Source organism: Ambystoma mexicanum, chromosome 11 (assembly GCF_040938575.1).
Source record: "Ambystoma mexicanum isolate Mex_15411 chromosome 11, UKY_AmexF1_1, whole genome shotgun sequence".
NCBI lineage: Eukaryota > Metazoa > Chordata > Amphibia > Caudata > Ambystomatidae > Ambystoma > Ambystoma mexicanum.
In genome coordinates this window covers 781,585,752-781,608,138 of record NC_090934.1, presented here as the reverse complement: position 1 = coordinate 781,608,138, position 22,387 = coordinate 781,585,752, and the positions used below count along the sequence as shown (strand labels likewise).

Genomic DNA, 22,387 nt, shown 5'->3' with positions numbered 1-22,387 from the left:
TTTATTCGCATTACTTTTTGCGAATTTGAAACAGAGCTTTTTTTAAAAAGATTATACTTTTTGTCATCTGGAAACAAAGTATTAATTTGGGTTTGTTTATAAAAAAATAAAAAAAAGGTGCAAGCTTGTAGTCATTTGGAGACTTTGCTTTCATTGAACATCCCTGGCGGGAAAGGTTCTGAACTTCTGACCTATTCCATTAATGCTGTACTTTGAATATGTGCTGGCAGACAAAGGTCTGACCTCTTCAACCCAATAGTCACAGCAACATTTCATCAGCATGAACGGTCTTAAATTAAACCCGAATCTGTAACTCCGAATCTCGAAAATATTCAGCCAAACCTGAATCACCCAAATACAGTGACAATTCAGTACATTCTAAGTTTAGAAACATTTATTTGCCAAGGCTTACAGGTGGCCAGAATAGGCAACCAGGTTTCAAGCAATATGACAGGTGGAATCAATCCTAAAATACATCTGGGATGATCTCTTCTTTATATATTTTATTGCATTGAAACAGTGCATATATCAAAGCACTTGATCAAAAATAAAACAAATGCAATGTAAATATGATAAAGATGACAAAGATATTCAAACAAGAAGCCATACCAGGAGAGTTTAGGAGATGACAATAAGTAGCCATAGGCCTTGGTCCTGCTGGTAGACGATTAGATAATACTCTCCCACCTGCAGGATTGATACGAATCTACAGTGCAGTGCTACACTCAATCAAAACCTTCCTCACAGACCACAGTCAACAGATCCAAATAGGTACATCTAATAAAAAAACTGTGTAGTAATTGACTTGGGATACAACGGGATTGATTACTTTCCACTTTAGTATTTAATGTGTACATGTGTCCACAACTCCAGATCAATGATAAACATTGGCTCCTCTTTCAAGGGACATATTTCCAGGTCCCCCTCTGCCAAGGGGAGGATCTGGGAAGCACTCTGCCACATCCTCATACCTAGAAGACATTTATTTTCATGATTAAGAGATACGATGTCCGTTGGAAATTCACCCCAAGCACATCCTGGCGTTCCCTTTGCCTTTCTTTCTGCATAACGCTCCTATCCCAACGCAGTATGTAAAGAATCTGTGAGTGCCATGTTTCTGATCGCTCCTTTTCCCGCTAATTGAACATGGTCGAAAAGGGACCAACTACTTAGAATGATCCTCCTTTTACTAGTCAGCCACTGCCTCAATGTCACCAAAGCCCTCACTAACTCCCTCTGAGACAACTACAAATCCATTTATGCCAGAAAACCAAACAAATATATCCTAAAACTTCAGAGACTACAACATACAAAAAAGCTAAAATGTGGCTTAAGTTCAGGGCACAGGGCTATGCGACTTCCACCCACAGGTCTCTCCTCAGGCACCCAGCAAAACAAAGGAGTACATTCAAAAGCATGTGCATCCTGCAAAGGGCCTACATGAACCTGTAGAGCCCCCGCCGCACTCTGCAGAGACTGGCACCATGCTATATGCCGATGAACCAATAATCAAGAAACTCAACCTAAGTCTGCCAACACGCGTCAAGGCAGAAGGAACACTTAGGAAGGACGATAAAGTATGCGAAGCAAAGTTTTGGAACAGCTTTAAAACCTCTTTCATGGATGATCAAGCTACCGAAAATGCAAGAAACAATGTAATACTTCTTTAACCATTAACCTTACCAGTGGGAAGTCCCCATGTTATGTCCCAACTTGTTGAGTTTGGTTACCCACAGGACCTTTTTCAGACCACATGAAGACTCCACCAAAAGGAAAACCCTGTTAATTCTGCATAATCCAACTCCTCTTCTGTGGTAAGACATTGATCAGAATGCGGAAACAATGAAGAGATAACTACCCTGGGAAGAGGACAGCAGTACCGGTGACAGTCATGCAACCACATCCAATCTGGTCTACAAAGGAATATTAAAATGTAATGCAGTTGAAGAAAAAGTGAAAACAAAGTTCTGTGACCTCACAAACAAGGTCAACACTGTTACAAATAACCCAATTGCTGTTTTTCCTATTTTGGCACTCAGTAATGAACTGGCATAAAAGCAAGCAACATATTCTCTCTGGTCTGACAAAGGTGTCTCTTTAGAGGACAAAAGTAGCTTATAATGTAAGTGTATTTCCCTCTGTTTAGCTATATTGAAATGCTGAGACAATAATATAACATTAGCAGTTTGCTGATCCAAGAATCCTTAAAAAAAAACATTTGGTTTTGAAAAATGCAACTTGACGGAAGGGATTTCAGAAAACAGTAGACCTGTGATGGGATATCCTTTATATGCTTATGATACTGTATCGTGTCAATGTTCTAACTGAGCAATCCGTAGTAGATGCGGATACACACTTAGGAGTGGGTAGATTAAAGACACAAAGAATTCCCCACCTGAATGTATTCCATGTACAGTTCCGCTTGTCACCTAGTTACGGGTCAGGCTGGGACAGACAAGGGCTTGAAAAGCCTGTTATTGTGTATGCCAGGTTAGAAATGTCTGTATGATTCTTCTATACCTTTTAGATAGGCGGCACATTACCACACTCTTAAGGGTAGACTTTTTTTAAGTAGGGATAGCGTAGTTCTTCTTGAGGGATGAAACAGTGATGCTAGGCATGGTTGAACACTACAAGGCTTTCCCTTTATTTGGTGACATGAGACAACCACCCAAACAGTGGACTGAAGAATTCTCCGCCTAGCCTGAAGGATGATACCTTCCAGACACTTCAGAGCACATGTTTAGTGCATAATCAGCCTTAAGGATAAATAAATGTGGAAGATAAGTGTTGAATGCATGTTTCTGCTCCTTTCACCACTCTGTCCCATGCCCCCCAAGCCTTAATGGGCCCTGCTTTGTACCGCCCCTACATGGGTGTGCAATGGACGGGAAATGGCTGGGCTTGGACGCTAAGGCTGAGTGACAGCCTCCGCCCCCTGGTAGGGGACAGGGAGTTTCACTCTTACCCTTCCACCTCTCATGCCAGAGCAGGGGGTGGGAGAGTGGGGACACCGCCATATGAGGATAATGTGAGCCCTTAATAACAATGCTCCTCTCCTCTTGCTGCGTGAGAAGCACGCTGTTCATCTGCCTCTTGCCACAGAAGGTGAGAGTGAGGTACTGTGTGGAATTCTAAAGAGGGTTTCCACCTTTGCCCGGTATTCTTGTGGTGGTGCCATAGTGGCAGGATCCTTGATGGCTTTTCTTCCCGCTGCTACTCCTTGGTGAGGTGGCAGACGGAGAGAGGTTAACCTTCAGAGAAGCAGATAGGAGATGCCAGAGTAGGTATTGGTGGGTGTGGTTGTGTAAAATGGACAAAAGCTGGTTTCTTTACATTTTTAAGACCTTACCTATCTTGTACTTTGTGGATGGGATGGTTCTATCTTGTCTTTCAATGTGTAGATATTCTGGACTGACACCATTCTGTTGATCTTGATCACCACGGTGTTGTCTTTCTATTCTGTTTTCTACTGTATTTTTATCATCATTTCATCAATGGTACCGTCACACGAATGATTGTAAAGCGCTTAAGAGTAGGCGCTATAGAAATAAAATAAAACAGACAAACACAATATCTCTTCTAGAGTCCTCATCACAGCCTGTCTCCAGCACTGATTCTGCGACTCGAGGTGTCATAGGGGAAGTCTGGAGGGCAGGGGCGATTTCCTTTCCAGGGATAGCAGATGCGACCTTTGACCCCAAAATAACGCCAGATATTCGCAGTAGCTGCTGACATGAAAGAATACCCACATCCTTTGTTTTTCTTGCTTACTGAGGTCCCAGGCCAGCCAGAAGAAAAGACCTTTCAGAAGGTCTGGATGTTCACATGGGTGAGCATGAAAACGCGCAGAGCCGAAGCTTGGGGTGAGCTCTGCTTCTCCTTCAGACATGTTCCCGCCCCCACTTCCCTCCCCGCACGTCCCACTCCATCAAGGTCGCACCTGCCTGTCACTGATTTTGAGCCAAAGGGCTCTGTGAAACGCTTTTCCAACCAACATGTTACTCCTTAGTTTGTTGACTGTAGCCAGGAAAACACGAGCAACAATGTCCCCATACAGACTGCGGGCTGACTCACTCTGTCTAATTGAGCAATTAACTTGTTCCAAGCTAAACCCGTCTAAAGCGAGTCGGGAGTAATGTTAAAAATGAAATATGGAACCTAGATTGACATCATTGATACATTAGTTTCACAACCTCACCTGAATAACTTAAGTGTTGAAACATATGACATGTAACAGGGTACGCCTAACCCCAATTCGCATTTAAAAATGCATACTGCGTCCCTAAAAATTAGGGAAAGTACATAGTTGAGATTATTTTACTTAGAGCCCTATAACATACTCTTTCAGGTTAGGGCATTTTTTGATGTTATCTTGCTTGTTTAGACTGGTACCCATCAAGATGGGGGCTGCGGGGCGGGGATTGCGGTCGCCCTGAAACAAAATATATAATCTCTGATGAGTTACTCCATCTCTACACACTGAAGGGGTACCTATGGCTATTCTAATGAGGCTGAGGTGGGGGAAAGCACAGGGTGAGCGGTGGCTGGGATATAAAAATGGCACAATATGTCCAACACAGAAGTGCAATAACTGAAGGATTCCAGATGCTTTCTGCATCACTGAGCAGACGGCTGATAGCGGGGTCCCTCTAATATGACTGATAGCAGGGTCCCTCTAATATTTACCTACCAGAGCTCTGACAGGGAGTAAGCTTTATAAGTTCAACCGAAAATTGGTGGAATAAGCTTCTGGGCAGTATTTACCCGCTGGGACAGTTCAGAAAGATGAAAGGTGGAAGACTGACCTAGGACACAAAGACAAAAGAAATACACCTGAGACGTCAACCATCCTTTCTTTGTATTACATAAGCTTCCGATGTGTTAGCATGACAATTTTCAAGAAACAAACATGTTTTCAGATAAGAAGACAATGTAGAGGCCACCACAAAGGTTTTGAATGTGTAGGAGACAATCACAAAGGCATGATTGTTTAGGATACTGGAGGATTATAAATGTTTATGTGTCATTAGAATCACTGATGTAGTTTCCCCTCTTATATTCCATGTCTTGCAGGGGACAATTGATCCCAATATTAAAGGACATGGGCTTTTCACAGTGCCACAAGCTATTGCAATTCGTATTAGTCATACCTGCGCTAGCAGTAACCTCACCCGGCTGTAGATTTGTTCAAGCCCATAACCATACAGATGACTATGTAAAAACAGCACCTTAGTGCTTGTGCTTTCTGTTCTATTGATTAAACGTCTCCCATTTTTTAAATTGCTTCATGAACAAATGCCTGTCATTCAGAGCTTAAAGGTTGGTGTTTGGGGACTATCTGGTCAAATATCCAAAGAGAACAAAAGAGATTGGGATGTTATACAATAGTAAAATGATGCCAGCCGAAGGGAAACACTGACATGACTTCTTCTCCAGCAGGCCACAGATTGCTGCTGCCTCCCTCCAAAGCAACCTTCAGGTGGACGTCATCAAGACTCGCGTCAACCCATTCACTGCAGGAACCTGAAAGGTTTCTTATGGAAATTAGGATGTGTGTGGTGTGTGTGTGTGTGTGTGTATATATATACACACACACACACAAAAACTTTTGCAGCACAGCAATGAAAAACCAAAGAAATGTGCCAGTTATTGTAAGCCATGCAACCATAACTCGTGCACCCACCATGCAGTGCTCAGACTAACACGCAGGACATCACAGATGACATCACAAATCACCACAAACATTGGGGCATGGGCTTCACAGATGTTGCCGACCCTACAATGCAATCCATAGTAGAGATTGGGCCAGGCCTGCAGCCCGGCACAGTGGCCACTATAACCCAATGATGGGACAGTGGCCCCTGTCCATGACTTGCGGCCATAGCCAATGGTTACAATCTTGGTGCCATGAGAGTCAGCCATGTTGCCTGCCCCATGAAGAAGCCCACAATAAACATTGTCCATGGCCTGTTTCCTGGCCCAGTGACCACTAGCCCTCAATAATGTGACCGTAGGTCACTGTTCATGACTTGCGGCCATGCTCAGCACAATCACGCCACTGGCACCAAGGTCATATCACTATTTATTGTGCCTACATTTGAGCACATTTCAAAAAATAAAACCGGACGAATGAACACAGATTTGCTGAAGCCTGCTTCCCCTCCCACCCACCACCCCAAAGTATTCAGATCCCTTGTGTATGCCTATTGATATGAAGCCCCATAGATTACTCCACAAGAACTGGTCACATGCCATGATGTAGACCCAGACACTGGCCTACTCTAAATCTACTTGATCCTGTAACAAGAGTATAAAAGTAGGAGTCAGACTAATACAGATATATGGAGCATAGTCAGACACCTACACCAACAATAGAAAAACAGGCGTGCAAAAACTGGAAATGAAAGAACAGTTCCTCATGTAAAGTTGGTATAATACATTTGTATGCATTCCATGTCATATGAACTGGGGCCTGAGGGTAGTTGGTTTCGTATTTGTGCATCGAAATGTACAGTTTCACTGGCCAAAAAGCTTAATGGTCCACTATTGCATACCACCACAGCTTAACATGAAGTTATGATTCTGAACTGATCAACCGTTTCCATTGCAAACAAATGAATATTCGAAATGTATAATTTCCTGGAAATAATCTATATTTAAGGACAAAATGTGTCACTCCATGGTGAAAAGGCTTTCTGTAACTTTCATGTTTTTCATTTAATAATGTGAAGGTACAAATTAGAATGAGTGACAACATGTACAGGGAACCGTGGAGGAGGCACGGTGAGACATACGTAGGTGTGACACTGATTTAAACAAGTACTGGCAATGCCAACAGTTTTGGCTTTTTGTGCAGGCATTGGAAAGACACTTGCCAGGCATTGCTGTAGTGATATTAACTGGCCATCGATGGTATCCGCTGCAAAATGTTGCAAGTACCTGGTATATAAGAGCACAGCCTAGCAAATGCCTAATACTTGTACACAAGCCAAAACGGTTGGCTTTGCCAATGCTTGTTTTTGACAAGACTTTGGTGAAGGATACACATAGTGCTCATAAATTGAGTGGCTGAAGGCACACCTGGTTAAGACATTTTTATTACACAAGTAGCACGTTTGCAGCTCCAATTAAGTCATTAACTGTCAGAAGACTGCTTTGAAAAAAACAACTGGCCCCGCACTCTCAGCACATAGCTTGGGGGTAAGGCTTAATAAAGCTAGCTCAGAGATCCCAGGAGAGTTCCTTTTGGGCGGGGAGGGGTGGGAAATGGGTCAGAAAGGCCATAGGGATTTGCATGGCCATGAGCAGTCAATGGGTAGGTAAATTACCAAACAATAGCTGCAAGCTTTGTGTTGCTCCTCATACGCCATTTCCCCAGATGTGTACTCTAATGGAATAGTTTCGGCTAATAAAGTGCAAAAGAGCCAAAACTAACATTTTAAAAAAACGGGGTTGGGAAAAGGAAAAAGCTTGGAGATCTTGCTACTAGCTGCATTAACGGACATGTTTTTGTATTGACCTAGCACATCCTTGTAAAACTCTACTTAAACATCTTTAAATTCGACTTCTACGGAAAGGTCCCAGAGTGCACCTTTCGTTTACAACCCTCCTATTCATATTATATATAGGTTAAAAAAAGGTAATGTTGTCATAACGTAGAAAATGCATTTACCAAACTGTATATACACCACACTCGAACAACGTGCCAAAGCATCTACCACCCCTCATGCTGAAGGCTACACCGTCCAGGCTCATATTACGTCAACAAAAGCAAACACTCTCCAAAGACACAACAGCCTTCCATTTGACAGCTAGAAACGTGTTGCCAGCGCGCACGCGGAAATAAAATGGCCGACATATCGTCTGTGTCCTGTCAGAAGGGTTTTGTACTGTTAGCCACAAAGTGAGCCGTCCCACGCACACAGTCACACGCTTAGAATAATCGCAGATGTCGACTTACCTGCCAACATTTGGGGATCCCACCTGCGCCGACTTCTTCAGAAAAATCTACTCGTCACAGAGCGCAACATAGCCAGATTGCGAGCTCCTGCACTCCCGCGTAGCCGCATCTGCAGGCATCGCCTAGAATCCTAGCACAACAGCTAAAGTTTGGAAATTGCTAAAGCTGCTCCGGCTTTTCACTCAGATAAACAGAGCTGCATCGCAACAGAATTTCCCTTTTCCGCGCCCCCGTCGGGAACAGATTACTTCAGATGACTAATATTAGCAGTGTTATTCGAAGACCACCTGGGACTGATTTCACTGGCAGGGCAGCAGTATATTATCTAAACCAAAGTGTACATGGTCAGTGTGCAGTGAACAGCCTTGAATGTGTGCTTTAAAAAGCCCTGCGCACAAGCAGCGAGCCAGCAACGTCAGAGGAGCCCGTCCACTGCCATGAATCCCTGGGAAGGTTTCTGAGAAAGTCAGGCTGGAGTCACTGCACATTTTCCTAGAGTAACTGGACCCAACGCGCTCAGCGCAGTCGCACTATCAATTAGACAAGGGAGCCGTGACCCCCTTTGGGAGCATTCTGCTCACACGTGGTGGCTGTTGCTTTAAATGTTCTGTGTTTCGAGTTAGACAGCAGTTAAGTCCTCATTATAGACCAGGTGAGGTTTTGAAGATTATACCACCGATGGGAAATACTGTACCACCAACGGTAATCAGAGGGGCACGTTATGGAGGTAATCAATGCAGATTTATTTTTATCAGTAGATCTTCATACTTTCTCTGTAAACTTTGTTGTTAACAATTTCCTCCTAATCTTGAGGTTGGAAATTAATCATCCACATTAGCTGCACATGCCCCTCTGTACATTCTCTTGGAATGTCATTATTTGAAATTGCTAACAAATTGTTAATGAAAAACCCAACCAGGGTAAGGACCAAGCTTCTGGACTGGGATTGGATTTCGAACAAGGATAAATTGAGGTCCTACAAAATTGCACTCCATGGGCTTGATGAGTTTTATAGAAGAGGCACGGTTTCACCATACCTGGAGAGGTTCCCTTCAAAGGTGGAAAGGCACAACTTCTTAAGATTTCGACTGGACCTTTATCCAACAAGGGAAGTTACTGAAAGAAGGAAAAAGACCCGGGCCGATCGAATTCTATCCTGTCGAATTTGTGGTAAAAGGGTGGAGTCCCTGAAACACTTAGTAATGTGGAGTGTGCCACTGGCAGGGATGAGAGCCAAATGGTTGGGAACATTCTTCGAGGAATTTTAGACTAGATCACTGGAAGAGTGGTGGATAACTAAGATTGGGAAGGAAATTATTCCTGACCTTGGCTCTAATGAACTTTTTGAGGGACATTTTTACTACTTTAATCAAGTATGTTACTGACTGGAACTCTGTCTTGGGGTCATCACCCGGGCCTTTGCATTTTGAGTCTCATGAACTTAAGTTTTAGTTTACTGATATGGAAATTATTATTCTGTTTGATTTGGATGTTTACATTATTATTCTATTGTATGCATTTAAGGTTTTAGTTTAAACCAATTGATGCTAATAAAAAAAAATTGAAATTGCAAAGAGAGTGTATGATGGGCATCAGTGATGCCCATGTTGTCACTTCTATCAGAAGAGCCCATGTATAGGCTTTTTCCCTGCAGAAAAGTGTAATAACTTGGTAGGTGAAGAACACCCGGACCAGCAGGTAAATTATTAAGTATGTTTATTGTAGTCCAATTGCCAGGAACAACATTAGCATGTCCGTTCCAAGCCAGCATGCCTCCAACTGCCAAGCATAGAACCCCGCTTCAGATAACACACCAACACTCCACTCACACTGACCTCACCACATTCCATGCACCCAACGTCCACACAGAAAAACAACCTAACACTCCTAACCCTCAGTGCACAGACATCCTTCCGTCCTAGTCTGCCCCCTAGGACACCAGGGATGCCACCAGCGGGCACGAACCACACAGCTCAACCAGAGCAACAACAAGCACAACAACGTAGACAGCTCACCACAGCACCCCAAAAGGGTACCACAACACCACAAGAACCAAGAACAACCGAAAACACAACCCACAAGGATTGCAGAAACATAACCACCTAAACTCGGCACACTCCAACCAACACGGACCCCTGGTCCAGCCTGCTGCACCACCACAGCAAAACCACTCACATGATGGACCCCAGGTCCTACACAACGCCCTGTACCTCACGCACCGTGTGCACACCCGCAAACACATACCGGCGAGCATACACTCAAAACATTGCTACATATTCAAATGTAGTCACTGAAAGAGCAGATTCAAAACATGGAAATCTTTTCTTTTTGCACAAAAACAAAAATGCAAATACTGTACATATTACCAACCCGCAAGTTCCCCACCCACAAGTCCGTCCAAACCCAATGGTGGAAACCCGACCTGCAAGAAAACACTGTTAAACATGAAAGGATTTCAGGTTTTACACGTGGGTACCCCCACCCACACGTCCAAAACACCAAAAGTTCAGTTCCACCCGTAAAAAAAAATGACTCATGGCAAAGAATGTAATTTTAGGCACATTAATAAAAGAAACACTAAAGAAAATTACATCCGCACTGAAAATTGCAATTACTAACCACAACAGTGCACGCACACCACTCACACTCACACACAACATACAACGCGCGCATCAACTCTCACTCACACGGGCCCATGTCACACTATCCACACACCAACGCAATTGAGGCCGTAATTTAAAACACACTCCATACACACCGGCCTTGCACACAAGTTTGCTCACTGACAATCCGGAAAAAGGCCAACAGTCCGCTTCACGAACAGCTGTCCCTTGGAACTCCAACTCGACTCTTCCATGACACGGATGACGTTGTGGCGGCCAGCAAGTATATCGAAATAACAACCACCAGCCAAACCAGAAGAACAAGCGGTCCTTGAGGCATTCCTCCCATTCCTACAGTTTGTATCGTCCAGGACGCTCAGTCCGCTGAGCACACGCGTGATAAGTGATCCCCACGGACCGCTCACGCAAGATAGTCTGCCAGTCTTACACACCGCATCATGTCTGATGTTAAGTTCGCTGAACACACCCGCGCTCTGTGATCCCCAAGGTCCTTCAATATCCGCAGCTCCACTAGTGCACAGCACTCCCACAAACTCCTCACGCTGAGACTCAGAACACGCAACGTGTTCCAACTCATGTTCGCGTTCCAGCTGCTCACACTGAAACACATGATGATGACGAACCGACGTCATCATTCTGTCCCGGTCGCCACAGGAGTCACATCTCCGACTCCATATCCATACGGAGTAGACTCCAGCAACTTTGACGCCACAAGCAAAATTCAGGCGCCTTCCGTTCCTGCACATGCTGCCGCACAACAACAGCACCTCCAAGGCAGCCAGAACACCGCCGTAGCCTCTGCTCCTGATCTCCCTTGTCGGTGGCAAACTCTGCCTCCTCCTCCAGCGCACAGGGAACACTCATCCCTGAAACTGAATGCCCCCACTGCCACCCTTGTAGCAGACATGGGCTGACACACTCCGCGGGAGCAAAACCGCAACATCCAGCACCACCTGGCTTGCTGGTCTGCTTCGAGGCATCTCTCCACACCCTGCACACAAACATGTGTGGTCGCCAGCCTTTCGGCCCGCACGGCCCACACGGCCACGGTGCACCCGGACTCATGCCGATGCTGTCTCCTTGTCAGCGTCGCACTGCAACAATGCTCCACTACACCTCATGCACCGAACTGCGCACTGGCCCTGGCAGGCTGAAAGCCCATAAGCAGGATGAAGCACCGACGACACCCTCAGCTGGGGCACACGACCAGATGCCCCTCCATCACCGCACACCGGAACGTGTGCCCACCAAATCCTCTTATCAGCACCACCCGGCCTGCTGAAAAGGTATAGACAGCCCAGTTAAAACAGCACTGGACCCAAGACTGCTGACAGCTTCTTCATAGGACATGAATTCACAGGAGGGCAATGTTTCCTTGTTCCGGACTGTCCACTCCACGACAGGATCCCATCCTCGTTACCAGTGTAATAACTTGGTAGCTGAAGAACACCCGGACCAGCAGGTAAATTATTAATTAGGTTTATTGTAGTCCAATTGCCACGAACAACATTGGCATGTCCTTTCCAAGCCAGCATACCTCCAACTGCCAAGCATAGAATCCTGCTTCAGATAACAACACACCAACACTCCACTCACACTGACCTCTCCACATTCCATGCACAGTGAAGTCAACACCTCATCCAAGATACATTACAACAAAACGTTAATTGGTGGAGGTAAATAGTGGTGGTATTATTCCAGCTGTAATCAGGTGGTATTAAGCATCAGGGGTATTCGCTTGTGCTCTTCCTAGACTGCCCTGCCATCACTGCAAGTTATACTGCACTGCATCAATTAACTATTGAAGTCAATAAAAGTGTCACTGCACTGTCCACTGTACCAAGTAATGATACAAATCGACCCACAATTAAAGTGACCCACGATGGTAGCAGATCCTGAAACATTCCTGCCCCATGTTTGTGGAACATACTCCCACCATCAATCATCCACTTAGCTATACAAAGCTGACCTTTAATGGAGCTTCTCAAAGTGGAGGGGGGGCATGGAAGCCCAAGGAGGCAGCCATTTAGGCCTAGTTCCCTTCTTTGATTTCACAGTGAGAAACCATGTGCTTTAAAATAAAAATGGATCATTTTCCTGTTTACCTTAACCAACTGCTTCTGCCCTGCTCGATGCTTCCCCGATTCCATCGTGAACTGAGCCCAGTGCTAGGCACCCAGATGTCCTGAAGGGACCCCGTCATCTTGCTGCACCAAAGGGTACTTCCAAAACCTGTGCCGGCCTCTTTCTCATTCCCTTATGCTTCTGACCTCGGCAGGAATGCAAACACTGATCTACAAACCTTGATGAGGAATTGAAGGATCAACTCCAGTCCATAATCACTATCCTGGTTTCTCAATGCCAGTATGGTGAATTCTGGTCCTTGTAGTCTTTTCAGCGCTCAAACTATCGAAAGACTATGGGCCTCATTACGAGGCCGGCGGTAAGGGGTTAACGGCACCGGTAAGGATGCCAGTGCCGTTAACCACCTACCGCCTCATTCCGAGGTCCCTTAGTGGGAGCCGCTAAGGGACCAGGGAGCTAATAACGGGCCCGCTGTTTGCGGGCCCGTTATTAGCTCCTTCCCCATTCCCATTGAGCCCTATGGGGGCTCGAATGGGAATGGGGAATGGTTTTCAGAATAGGGACTTACCGGGTCCTCCAAGGTTGGAATGACCCAGTAAGTGCCCATTCCGACTACCCGGACCCGGACACGACTTTGGAGGCAGCCATGGTGCTAGTAGCACCATGGCTGCCTCCAAAGTCGTAATGACCCACTATGTGTAGGATGCTGTGTCCCTATTTCTTTCTCCTGAGAGACTAAGGGCCTGATTCATGGAAACAAGCGCATTTCTCCCGCAATTGTTGTGCACCGACGAGAACAACACTGTGCGAGCCTGTGCACAGAATAAGAAATGCGTGCCCCGTGTATTCATGGAATTGTCTGCGCAAAGTAACCGTATACTCGAGTCGCGCCTGGAACGTCCCCATCCAAAGCAAAAACAGCCAGAACAGCTATCTTTGCGTGCAACCCCAGGCGCGAATACACCCACCTTCCAAACAGTGCATGGGGTCCCCTGCATGCGGGCCTGCATATTGGGGACCCTGCAGGGGATCCCCCGTAACTAACCAGCACCACAAGGACATGCATACAGTTTCATGGAAAGCATGCATATACCCGGTGAAACTGCGTGAGAACACCCGTAAAAAATGCCTGCACCCCGCTACGCTGTGTACACACACCCCTAAGTATGATCGGAACCACATCTGTGTGCACTCACCCCTAAATCCGACATGCAAACTCACTTCCAGAGTTACAATTTGTGGGGTGAAAAGACAGCTCCAGAGTGACAGAGATGGAGAGGCCCTGCTAGGTCCCTATTGTGAAAGTAAAGCTGGCTAATGTGGAGTACCATTGAAATATAAAAGCCAGTACAAAACAGTGAGTTTCGACATAAGGCATAGTGAAATGGAAAGAAATGGGCCTAGCCGACTCCACTAAAATTGACAGGTGCGCAAGTGAAGGGGAATTTACCAGAGAGCTTAATACTGATGGATATGCCCAATGAATGTGACGCAACATTTGATGCTGCAGATGCCGACTTTGTGTGAAATGGGACAAAGGCACCTTTTGACAGACTCAAAACAGCAGCAGTCCACATGGGAAAACATACATGGAAAGGATAGGTGTGTGAAAAATACCTTACATTTAAAAAGTGGAGCCAAGTGGCATATTTCAGAGAAAGACACTTACTTTTCACAAACAAACTGACATTCAAATGGAAGGGCCCACTTGTTGGATTTTTCTATGTAGCTATGACTTATGTGTGAATAATACCTAAAGTGAACTTATATCTGTCCAAACCGGCTGTCAAGAAAGATTGTATTTCAAACAATATGCCCAGATATAATGCTAAAATGTTACATGTAAGCATATCTTGTTGATTTAAAGCTGTATTTTCTGAAGTATGGATGCAGCTGGTGTTTTTCCCACTGAACTGAAAGGTCTGTGCCTATGAAACTTTGACCTCAAGACCTATAGGCTAGGCCCACCAGGAAAAGCAGGCCTGGTTCAGTTATAAATACAAATAATTAACAGCGAATTAGATCAAAATCATGGGAGTTGCAGATAACACAGCAAGCAGAAATTACCTTTAATGTCAGGTCTCCCCATTAGCTGTCCATTAGTGGCCAACAGAAATAAGCTTTTCAGGGCTAACTCGACTTCAAGAACTGCTTGTGAGCCACTAATGGATGATCAAACATTGTGTATGAAACAGATTGCTGATAAGCAGAGGTTCGGGTCAGGGGACGATGGAGAAATGATAAGTTACTCTCCATAGTGACTAACGTATTCCTAGTCCATAGCCCCCTTTCCTCAATACTGTATGGGCGTCCCTCACTAGGGACGGGAGACGGAACCTTTTTCACCTGAAAAAAACATTCTTCCCCTTTAAATTTAGAGGCGCGTGGCCCTGGGAGCATGCGCTCCCTGACCCCGCCCACCGGCACCACTCCTCAGTCCCCATTGATGCGTCAACAATATTACCATTTCCGAATTACACCAGTTTTATTAGGGGGGAGGATGGTGGGACATATGGAGGAAAGGGGACTATAAATTAGGAGTATTAGTCACTACAGAGAGTAACTTCTAATTACTTATATGTCCCGTCCCCTTTCCTCCATACTGTATTAGCGACTGCAACTGAATGTAGCCCCAGGGTGGAGATGTGATCCTCCTTAAGAAAACAAGTTCCTTAATACTGCCTGCCCGAATGCTGCATCTGACCTGGAGCCAGCATCCAAACAGTAGTGCTTCCAAAAAGCTGAGGGGGTGGGCCACTTTGCCGCCCTGCTGATGACCTGCCACGGGACGTGTCTCTGGAATGCGACAGTCGTGGCCTTGGCTCTGAAAGGGGTGGGCATGCATGTTTGCCAGAAGTGGTTTGTGCTTCCCCTCATAGGCCTCCTTAATGGCGGAAACCATACACCTTGCTATGGAGACTTTGTAAGCCTGATATCCTGGCCTTGACCCACTGAAGGTGATCAATAGAGCCTCAGACTTGCAGAAGCTCATAGTCCTGTCCAGATAGAACTTTAGCGCTTGCTTGCCTGACATCTAGACAGTGCAGAACCCTCTGAGTATTGTCCTCGGGTTCTGCGAAGAAAGTCGGGAGTACTATCTACTCATTTAGATGGAACACAGAGACTACTTTAGGCAAGAATGCGGGATTGCGTTCTGAGAACCACCTTGTCCCTATGAAAGGTAGTGTATGGCTCAGATGCCACCAGAGCTTGGATTTCGCTGACACGGCATGCAGACGTTAGACCCACCAAGAGGGCTGTTTTAATGGTCACTAGCCCGATGTCCGTGAACATCATTGGCTCAAATGGTTTATGAGCCAAGACGCCCAAAACTATGTTGAGATGCCACACAGGGTGTGGCTTCTTGATGGACGGGTAGAGCTTGGTGAGGCACGTCAGATGTCTTTTAACCGGATTAGTGGATGAGAAAACATCCTCCTCCAAGTTCCAGTAGGCTCTGATGGCTGCCAGATAGGTGCAGCATGGGTCTAGTTGCACGCCTGAGTGTGCGAGGTGTGCCAAAAAGGATAGCACATCGTCCAATATGCAAGTAAGAGGATCCACCTCCTTAGCCTCAGCCCAGTGGCAGAACCTAGTCCACTTGCTTTTGTACTGGCTCCTAGTAGAATCGCTCCTAACACCCTAAATGATGTCAAGATTAGCCTGCAAGAGGCACAGATGTTTCAATGTGACCTGTTCAGTAACCATGCTGCGAGGGCTAACTTCTGCGGGCGGGGTGGATGAACGTGCCCCCCTGCTGTACCATTAGATGAGCTGGGTCCAATGGAAAGTGCATAAGAGGTTGGTCCAACAGGCTGAGTTGCTCCAAAAAAGATGGCCTCGCCGGCCACCACAGGACTATCAGAATGATACTGGGGTGCCGGGACTCCCTTATCTTGCAGATCACCCTGTGTACCAGTGGAGTGGGAGGGAAGGCATAGGCGTTCATGCTGGTCCACTGTATCTGTAACGCATCGCCCAGAGAGACTAGACCCTGCCCTCGCCAGGATGTTGAAGATCCCCCGAAGAACTTGATAGTTCAGTTGCCATTCAGAATTGTCCGCACCCAGCCTGCTGAGCCTGACCGCCTCCAGGTTCAACTCCACCAGGAGGTGGATCACTGTCAAGTGAATGTCGTTTGCCAGAGCCCATTCCCAGATGCTGACCGCCAAGGTGCATAGAGGAGGAGTAAATGTATAGGGAGACAAAGTTATGAAGCAGGTACTAGAGGTGTAGGGCATAAACACTCTTAGTAAAACACTAGGAGGGACCAGGGAAGGTTAAAAAGTCAGTATCAAATTTTAATAATGAAAAGATCGTCAGATTTAAAACATCCAATTAAATAAATAAGTCCACAATACAGAAATTGTCACATCCCATGTAGAAAGCAACAATAGGGAATACGTAGCAGGCTCCGATGGCCAGTTAAAAGTAATGTTATAGCAAAAATACGACCACTGAGGGTACTTGTCAACCTAAATAGTAAGGTACCCAACCAGATATGGATAAATATGTCATACATTTTACTCTCTGTTTAAAGTCCAGAGATGTGTCTCGACATGTTTCTGTTCCTCTAAAACAAAGTGTGGAACATTCATCAGGAGGGAATAATTTACAGTATAGCCTATTTGACAATTGGGGTGGTAAACAATACCACTACAGTATCCTAGCACCTCATAGGGTGCCAGTGGGGGCTCACTACTAGCATTAGTAGGTCTAGGGTAGTGAACATCACGGCCCTTGATAAGCCCACAGGAGTGAAATCAGGAATAAATCCCAGCGTTCCGCACAAGTGCGGAGGAGTACGAGGCAAGCAGGTATCTCGCCCTCAAGGGATCTACAGAGGAGGAGACCTGGTGCCACCATGCTTTTTGATGTAATACATGCTGGTGGAGTTGTCCGTCTGAATGAGGATCATCTTGCCACTGATGAGCGGTAGGAAGGCCTTGAGAGCCAGCCAGATGGCCTTCAGCTCCAGCGAAATTGATATGGGCCTCCTGCTCCTGAAGGGACCAAACTCTGTGGACGTTGTGGTTGTCCAGGGTAGCTCCCCAGCCCTCAAAAGAAGAGTCTGTGGTGATGTTAACCTGCGGTGCTAGTTGTCGGAAGGGTCTGCCTATCCTCAGGTTGCAGTCCATGCTCCACCAGACTAGTTCCTGGTGGAGAAAGGGAGGAATGCTAACGAGTTCCACCTGGGAACCCTGCTCCTGATTCCATGAGGATGCGAAGTGCAGATGTACTCTCCTCATTTTGAGTCTTGTGTAAGGCACTGCCAGAAGACATGCAGCCGTGATACCCAGGAGATGCTGGTACCACCATCCTGAGGTCACCTCTCTGCTGAGAAAATGACTCATGGCCCTCTTGAAGGCTGTGATCTTGTCCTCCGAGGGAAATGCTCTCTCGGATCTCGTATCCCAGATGAGGCCCAGGAACGTTAGACTCTGCGCCGGCTCCAGCTGTGATTTCTTGAGATTGATGGAGAATCCCAAGTCGTGTTCCCAAGCGTATTCATGAGAGTGGAGGAGGTATGATGCACTGCCTCTGGGGATCTCGCCCTGAGGAGCCAGTCATCTAAGTATGGATAGACATGGTGTCCCTGGGCGCTGAGAAGGGCTGCCACTGCATTCATAAGCATGGTAAAACCCCTTTGGGCTGAATTGAAGCAAAAGGGTAAAACTTTGTATTGGAAATTAAAGCCCATGATCCTGAACCTCAGGACAGACCAATGGGGCTGCCAAATAGAGACATGTAGGCAAGCGTCCTTCAGATCCAGGGAGCACATCCAGTTTCCCTTGCACAGTGTCTCTGCAATAAGCACTGGGGTAACAAACTTGAACTTTTGAAGTGAAGGGGAAAGTTTCAGGGTGGAAAGGTCAACACAACTCTCAGGCCAGCCTGGTTCTTCTTGTGTATGGTGAAAATCCTGGAGTAGAAGCCCACACTCCTCTGGGAGGCTGGGACATCTTCCACTGCCTGGCTCTCTATGAGCGATTGAATTTCCGCCAATCTGTGGGAGTGGAGGGGAGGAGAAAGAAGAGGGAGGTACCGGTAGGCAGTAGCCCATGGACACTATTGACAGTATCCAGGGGTCAGTGAACCTCACGTGCCTATTCTGTAAGTGGAGGGCAAGCCTGCCCACCCACCGGAGACACGTGGACCTGGAAGGGAGTGTCATGCCTTTTTTCCCTCTGAGGCAGAGGCTGAGGAGGGGGACTGAAAGAAGCCCTTATTCCCCACCTTGTGCTGTTTGCAGCAGTTTTGACTCGGAGATCAGTCCGGCTGCATGGACTGTCGTTTCTTGGAAGCCCCGGAAGCCGCCGAAGGCTCGCCCCTTGTTGGAACGTCCGTTTGACTGTAGGTCTTGGGTGTGGACTTTGTGAGGATGGATAGGGATTTCACAGTCTGGGAACTGTTCTTCTTCCTCATCGGAGGTGGAATGAAAGAGGTCGCTAACCTCGAATGGAAGTTCCAATATGCACTCCTGGATATCCAGGATGAACTTGGCAGCCCTGAGCCAGGCAGTCCTTCTCATGTCCATGGCGATGCAGATGGCCCAGCCTGAGGTGTCAATATGTGCCACTGTGGACTCCATGATGTCTTGAGCCTCTTTGCCTCTGCCAGCCCTGCCTTGACGCGTGCCTGACTGTGTACCAGAAGTTCCGGAAGGAAGTCGGCTATTTCCTGCCAAAGCCTCTGGTTAACGGCTGCTAGCATGGCATCTGCATTAGACTGATGAAGGTGCAGTGAGGCGTTGGAATGGACCTTCTTTTCATACACCTTCAAGATCTTCTCCTCTTTGCCTAGCAGAACCGAGGAGAAGGTGGCTGAGGAAGACTGAGGAGTGTGGTAGAGGGTGTGCCGACAACAAGAGTGTATCCCCACTCCAATTGCCTGCACTTGGCGTTGAGGCGCCTGTTGGTGGGCTGAGCCGAATGGGGTTTCAGCCATCCCTTTTTGGCCAAGGCGACAACGTCCTTCTCCATCAGAATCCCCGTTCTAGCCGCGGGGCGTAGAGTGAGGACCTCGGCCAGGACCACTGCCTCAGGTTGTTCAACCTCGGGTTGTGGAAGCCCCAAATATTCAGCCAACCCTGCAAGTCATTCATGGAAGGCCTTGGCTGAAGATGGTGTGTCAGGGTCCTCCTCCTCATCGGTGTCCACCAGGGTGTCTGGCTGGTCTGGCGCCGGGGGAGGAGTGCTGGGAACCGAAGGCTGAGGTGTGGAGACTGGAGCCAGAGGCTGGGGTGGAGGCTGGTGTGGAACCGCCTGAACTGTAGGAGGCAGGGGAGCCGGAATCAAAGGACCCGGCGTGGGCAGCTGGGGCTGCACAGGGGCCTGAGGCGCCGGAGCCATAGGAGGAATGACTATGGGTGCTGGCAGAGGGACTGGAGGCAGTATGTCCCTGATCACATCAAGAAGGATGGAGCCCATCTGAGGGGACCTCATCAGCGTGAGAAATTCCTCATAGGCTGGTGGGGTGGCAGGTGGTATTGTTGGAGTAGTGGGCGATTGCTGGGATCTGTGCATACTCTGCCTTTCTGGTTGGTGGGGACCGGCCTCCTCCTGAACTCTTGGCGGTGGAGCTTGATGCCTACCCTGCACCTCAGACTGAGACCTGGTAGACGTGGTGCCCTTGGCTGAGCCGCCAGTAGTGCTACGTACCGGCGCCCCCTCAGACATTTGTCTAGTAGTAGGGCGTAGCCCCTCGGGTGGACACCCGGTAGAAGAACCTTGCAGTCCCTCAGCACTGTCTCCAGAAGGCTCTAGCGACCCCTCGGCTGGTAGCTGAATGAGCCTCGGTACCTGTGCTGGTGTGAGAACCTGAACAGTCCCTCCCACTCAGACTTTTCCTAGGAAAGGACTCGCCCTTGCGGGGCACAATGGAAAAAAGCGGCCCTTCCTTGGGCCTGACGAAGATCTTCAAGTCCTCTGGAGGCGATTTCTCGAAGAGCTCGCTCCACCGAGCTAACCTGTTCTTCAGAGCTCACGGTGTAAGCGCATTGCACGCGGTACAACCTTCCCAGCCGTGGTCGGGGCCAAGGCAGCAGAGGCACAGAGTGTGGGGGTTGGATGTGGGGAAGAGACCCTCGCAGGCTATACACCTGCTGAAGCCCAAGGACGTCGACATGCACCGGGGATGAGCGTGGCGCCACAGGACCGAGTAACTGATTAATGATTAGAAGACAAAAGACAAACAAGGCAGTATCCGGGAAAGAGTGCGTAGAATTACAAGGTCGAAGCCAAACCTGCAAGCACTGGAGAAAGCGGTCCGTTCCCATCGACACAGAAAAGAGGATTGGGGAGTGGCGCCGGTGGGTGGATCAGGGCAGCGCATGCTCCCAGGGCTGTGCCCCTTTGCGTCTCCAAATTTAAAGGGGAAGAAGGTTCTGTCTGTCTCCCGTCCCTAGCAAGGGATGCCCATACAGTATGGAGGAAAGGGGATGGGGCATAGGAGTAATGCAATTTAGGAATAGGTGGGGGCTATGTGAAACTGAAGGACCCATGTGATGCCTTGTCATATGAATACCATTGGGCTACCTTTTCTTTAATTAAAAGAGAATCATATGTCCCAGTGAGCCCATCCCAGAATCATATTAAATGGGATTAAAAGCCTGTTGGTACCCTGTAAGTATGAATCCTGTGTGAAGTATACAATTTAAGTTATGAAGCCAATTATGATTCCGGCCTTCCCATAATTCTGAGGGAATAGAAAGTTGGTGTGATGATAGGTTATGGGAGTAAGGTTTGAATCAGGAAGGGGCAGATTTGTGACTATTCCGGCTCAAGAGTCAATCGATAAAAACGGTAGCTCCTCCCAGGAATGGGGTGGCGAGATATTGTCATAAAATATAGAACTCAAAAATATATATGTACCTGCAGTTATCTGAAAAATTAGGGTAGCTGCCATGTTGTTTTTAAGGACACTGAAAAAGTTAAACCCACTTATCATTTTGGGATGATGAATCATTTTCCTACCTCAGCCTCCATCATTCACCCCCTCCCGCCAACTCCTTGTCCTATTAGCAGGCAGTGGGCGTATTGAGGGAGGGAGAGGGAGAGAGCTGGGCAATCCATAGCGTGGGAACTATGAAAATAATGGCGTGTCACCAGCCCTTTACGAGATTTGTTTTCAATCTGAGAGGGATCTTTCTTTGACTTTTCGACTCTTGGGACATTTGATTTTTCCCTTGACTTTCCCACTCTAATGCTGGAGGTAGTCGGCTTCTGGACTCTTGCAAAGAACTAGCAGCGAGACAGAGAGAGCTACCAAGGCCTTAAACATTGCCAGGGAGATGGAGACTGGTAAATCAAGAAGTTAGCCGGGCCTGCCATTTGAGGAGCAAGAGGAAGTCTGGGTGCTGGGGACTACCCTTGATTGAAGCCTTTGACCAGATCTGTGCTGTCCCCAGAGGAACCATGCTGTTTCCCTGGATGCCCCATAACCAAGGCCTCTCATGTAAGTAGATGTAATCTAAATGGCAACAAAAGTGTGTGGGGGGGTGAATCTGCCAGCCTTAATCTCCATCTTGCACAGCGGGTAGGTGGTGGATCTGGGGAGACCAGTGGCACATTTTATTAAATCCAACTGAAATTTAGTCCACTGTAGAAAATCCCCCTGTCCATTTAAATTGAAATATGTTGGGAACTGCCTGCCTTAATCATTTCCATTAAATTGTAGGGGGTGGGGGGGTGAAGCTGTGTAGATCCTGAGCACA

General features: G+C 47.2%; 1 protein-coding gene across 6 annotated transcripts in view; it reads right to left on the bottom strand.

Annotated features, from left to right (window-relative positions):
- The window catches only part of DENND2B (DENN domain containing 2B), a 1,727,973-nt gene that overhangs the window by 557,553 nt on the left and 1,148,033 nt on the right, over positions 1–22,387 (bottom strand). The window contains exon 1 of one of the 6 annotated variants that reach the window (XM_069623708.1): positions 7,964–8,390. The exons of the other annotated variants lie outside the window; for them this stretch is intronic. Within the exon in view, the coding sequence (XP_069479809.1) occupies positions 7,964–7,973 (10 nt within the window). The 5' untranslated portion in view covers positions 7,974–8,390. Of the gene's footprint in view, positions 1–7,963; positions 8,391–22,387 lie in introns of those variants that run through there. 6 annotated transcript variants of the gene reach the window in all.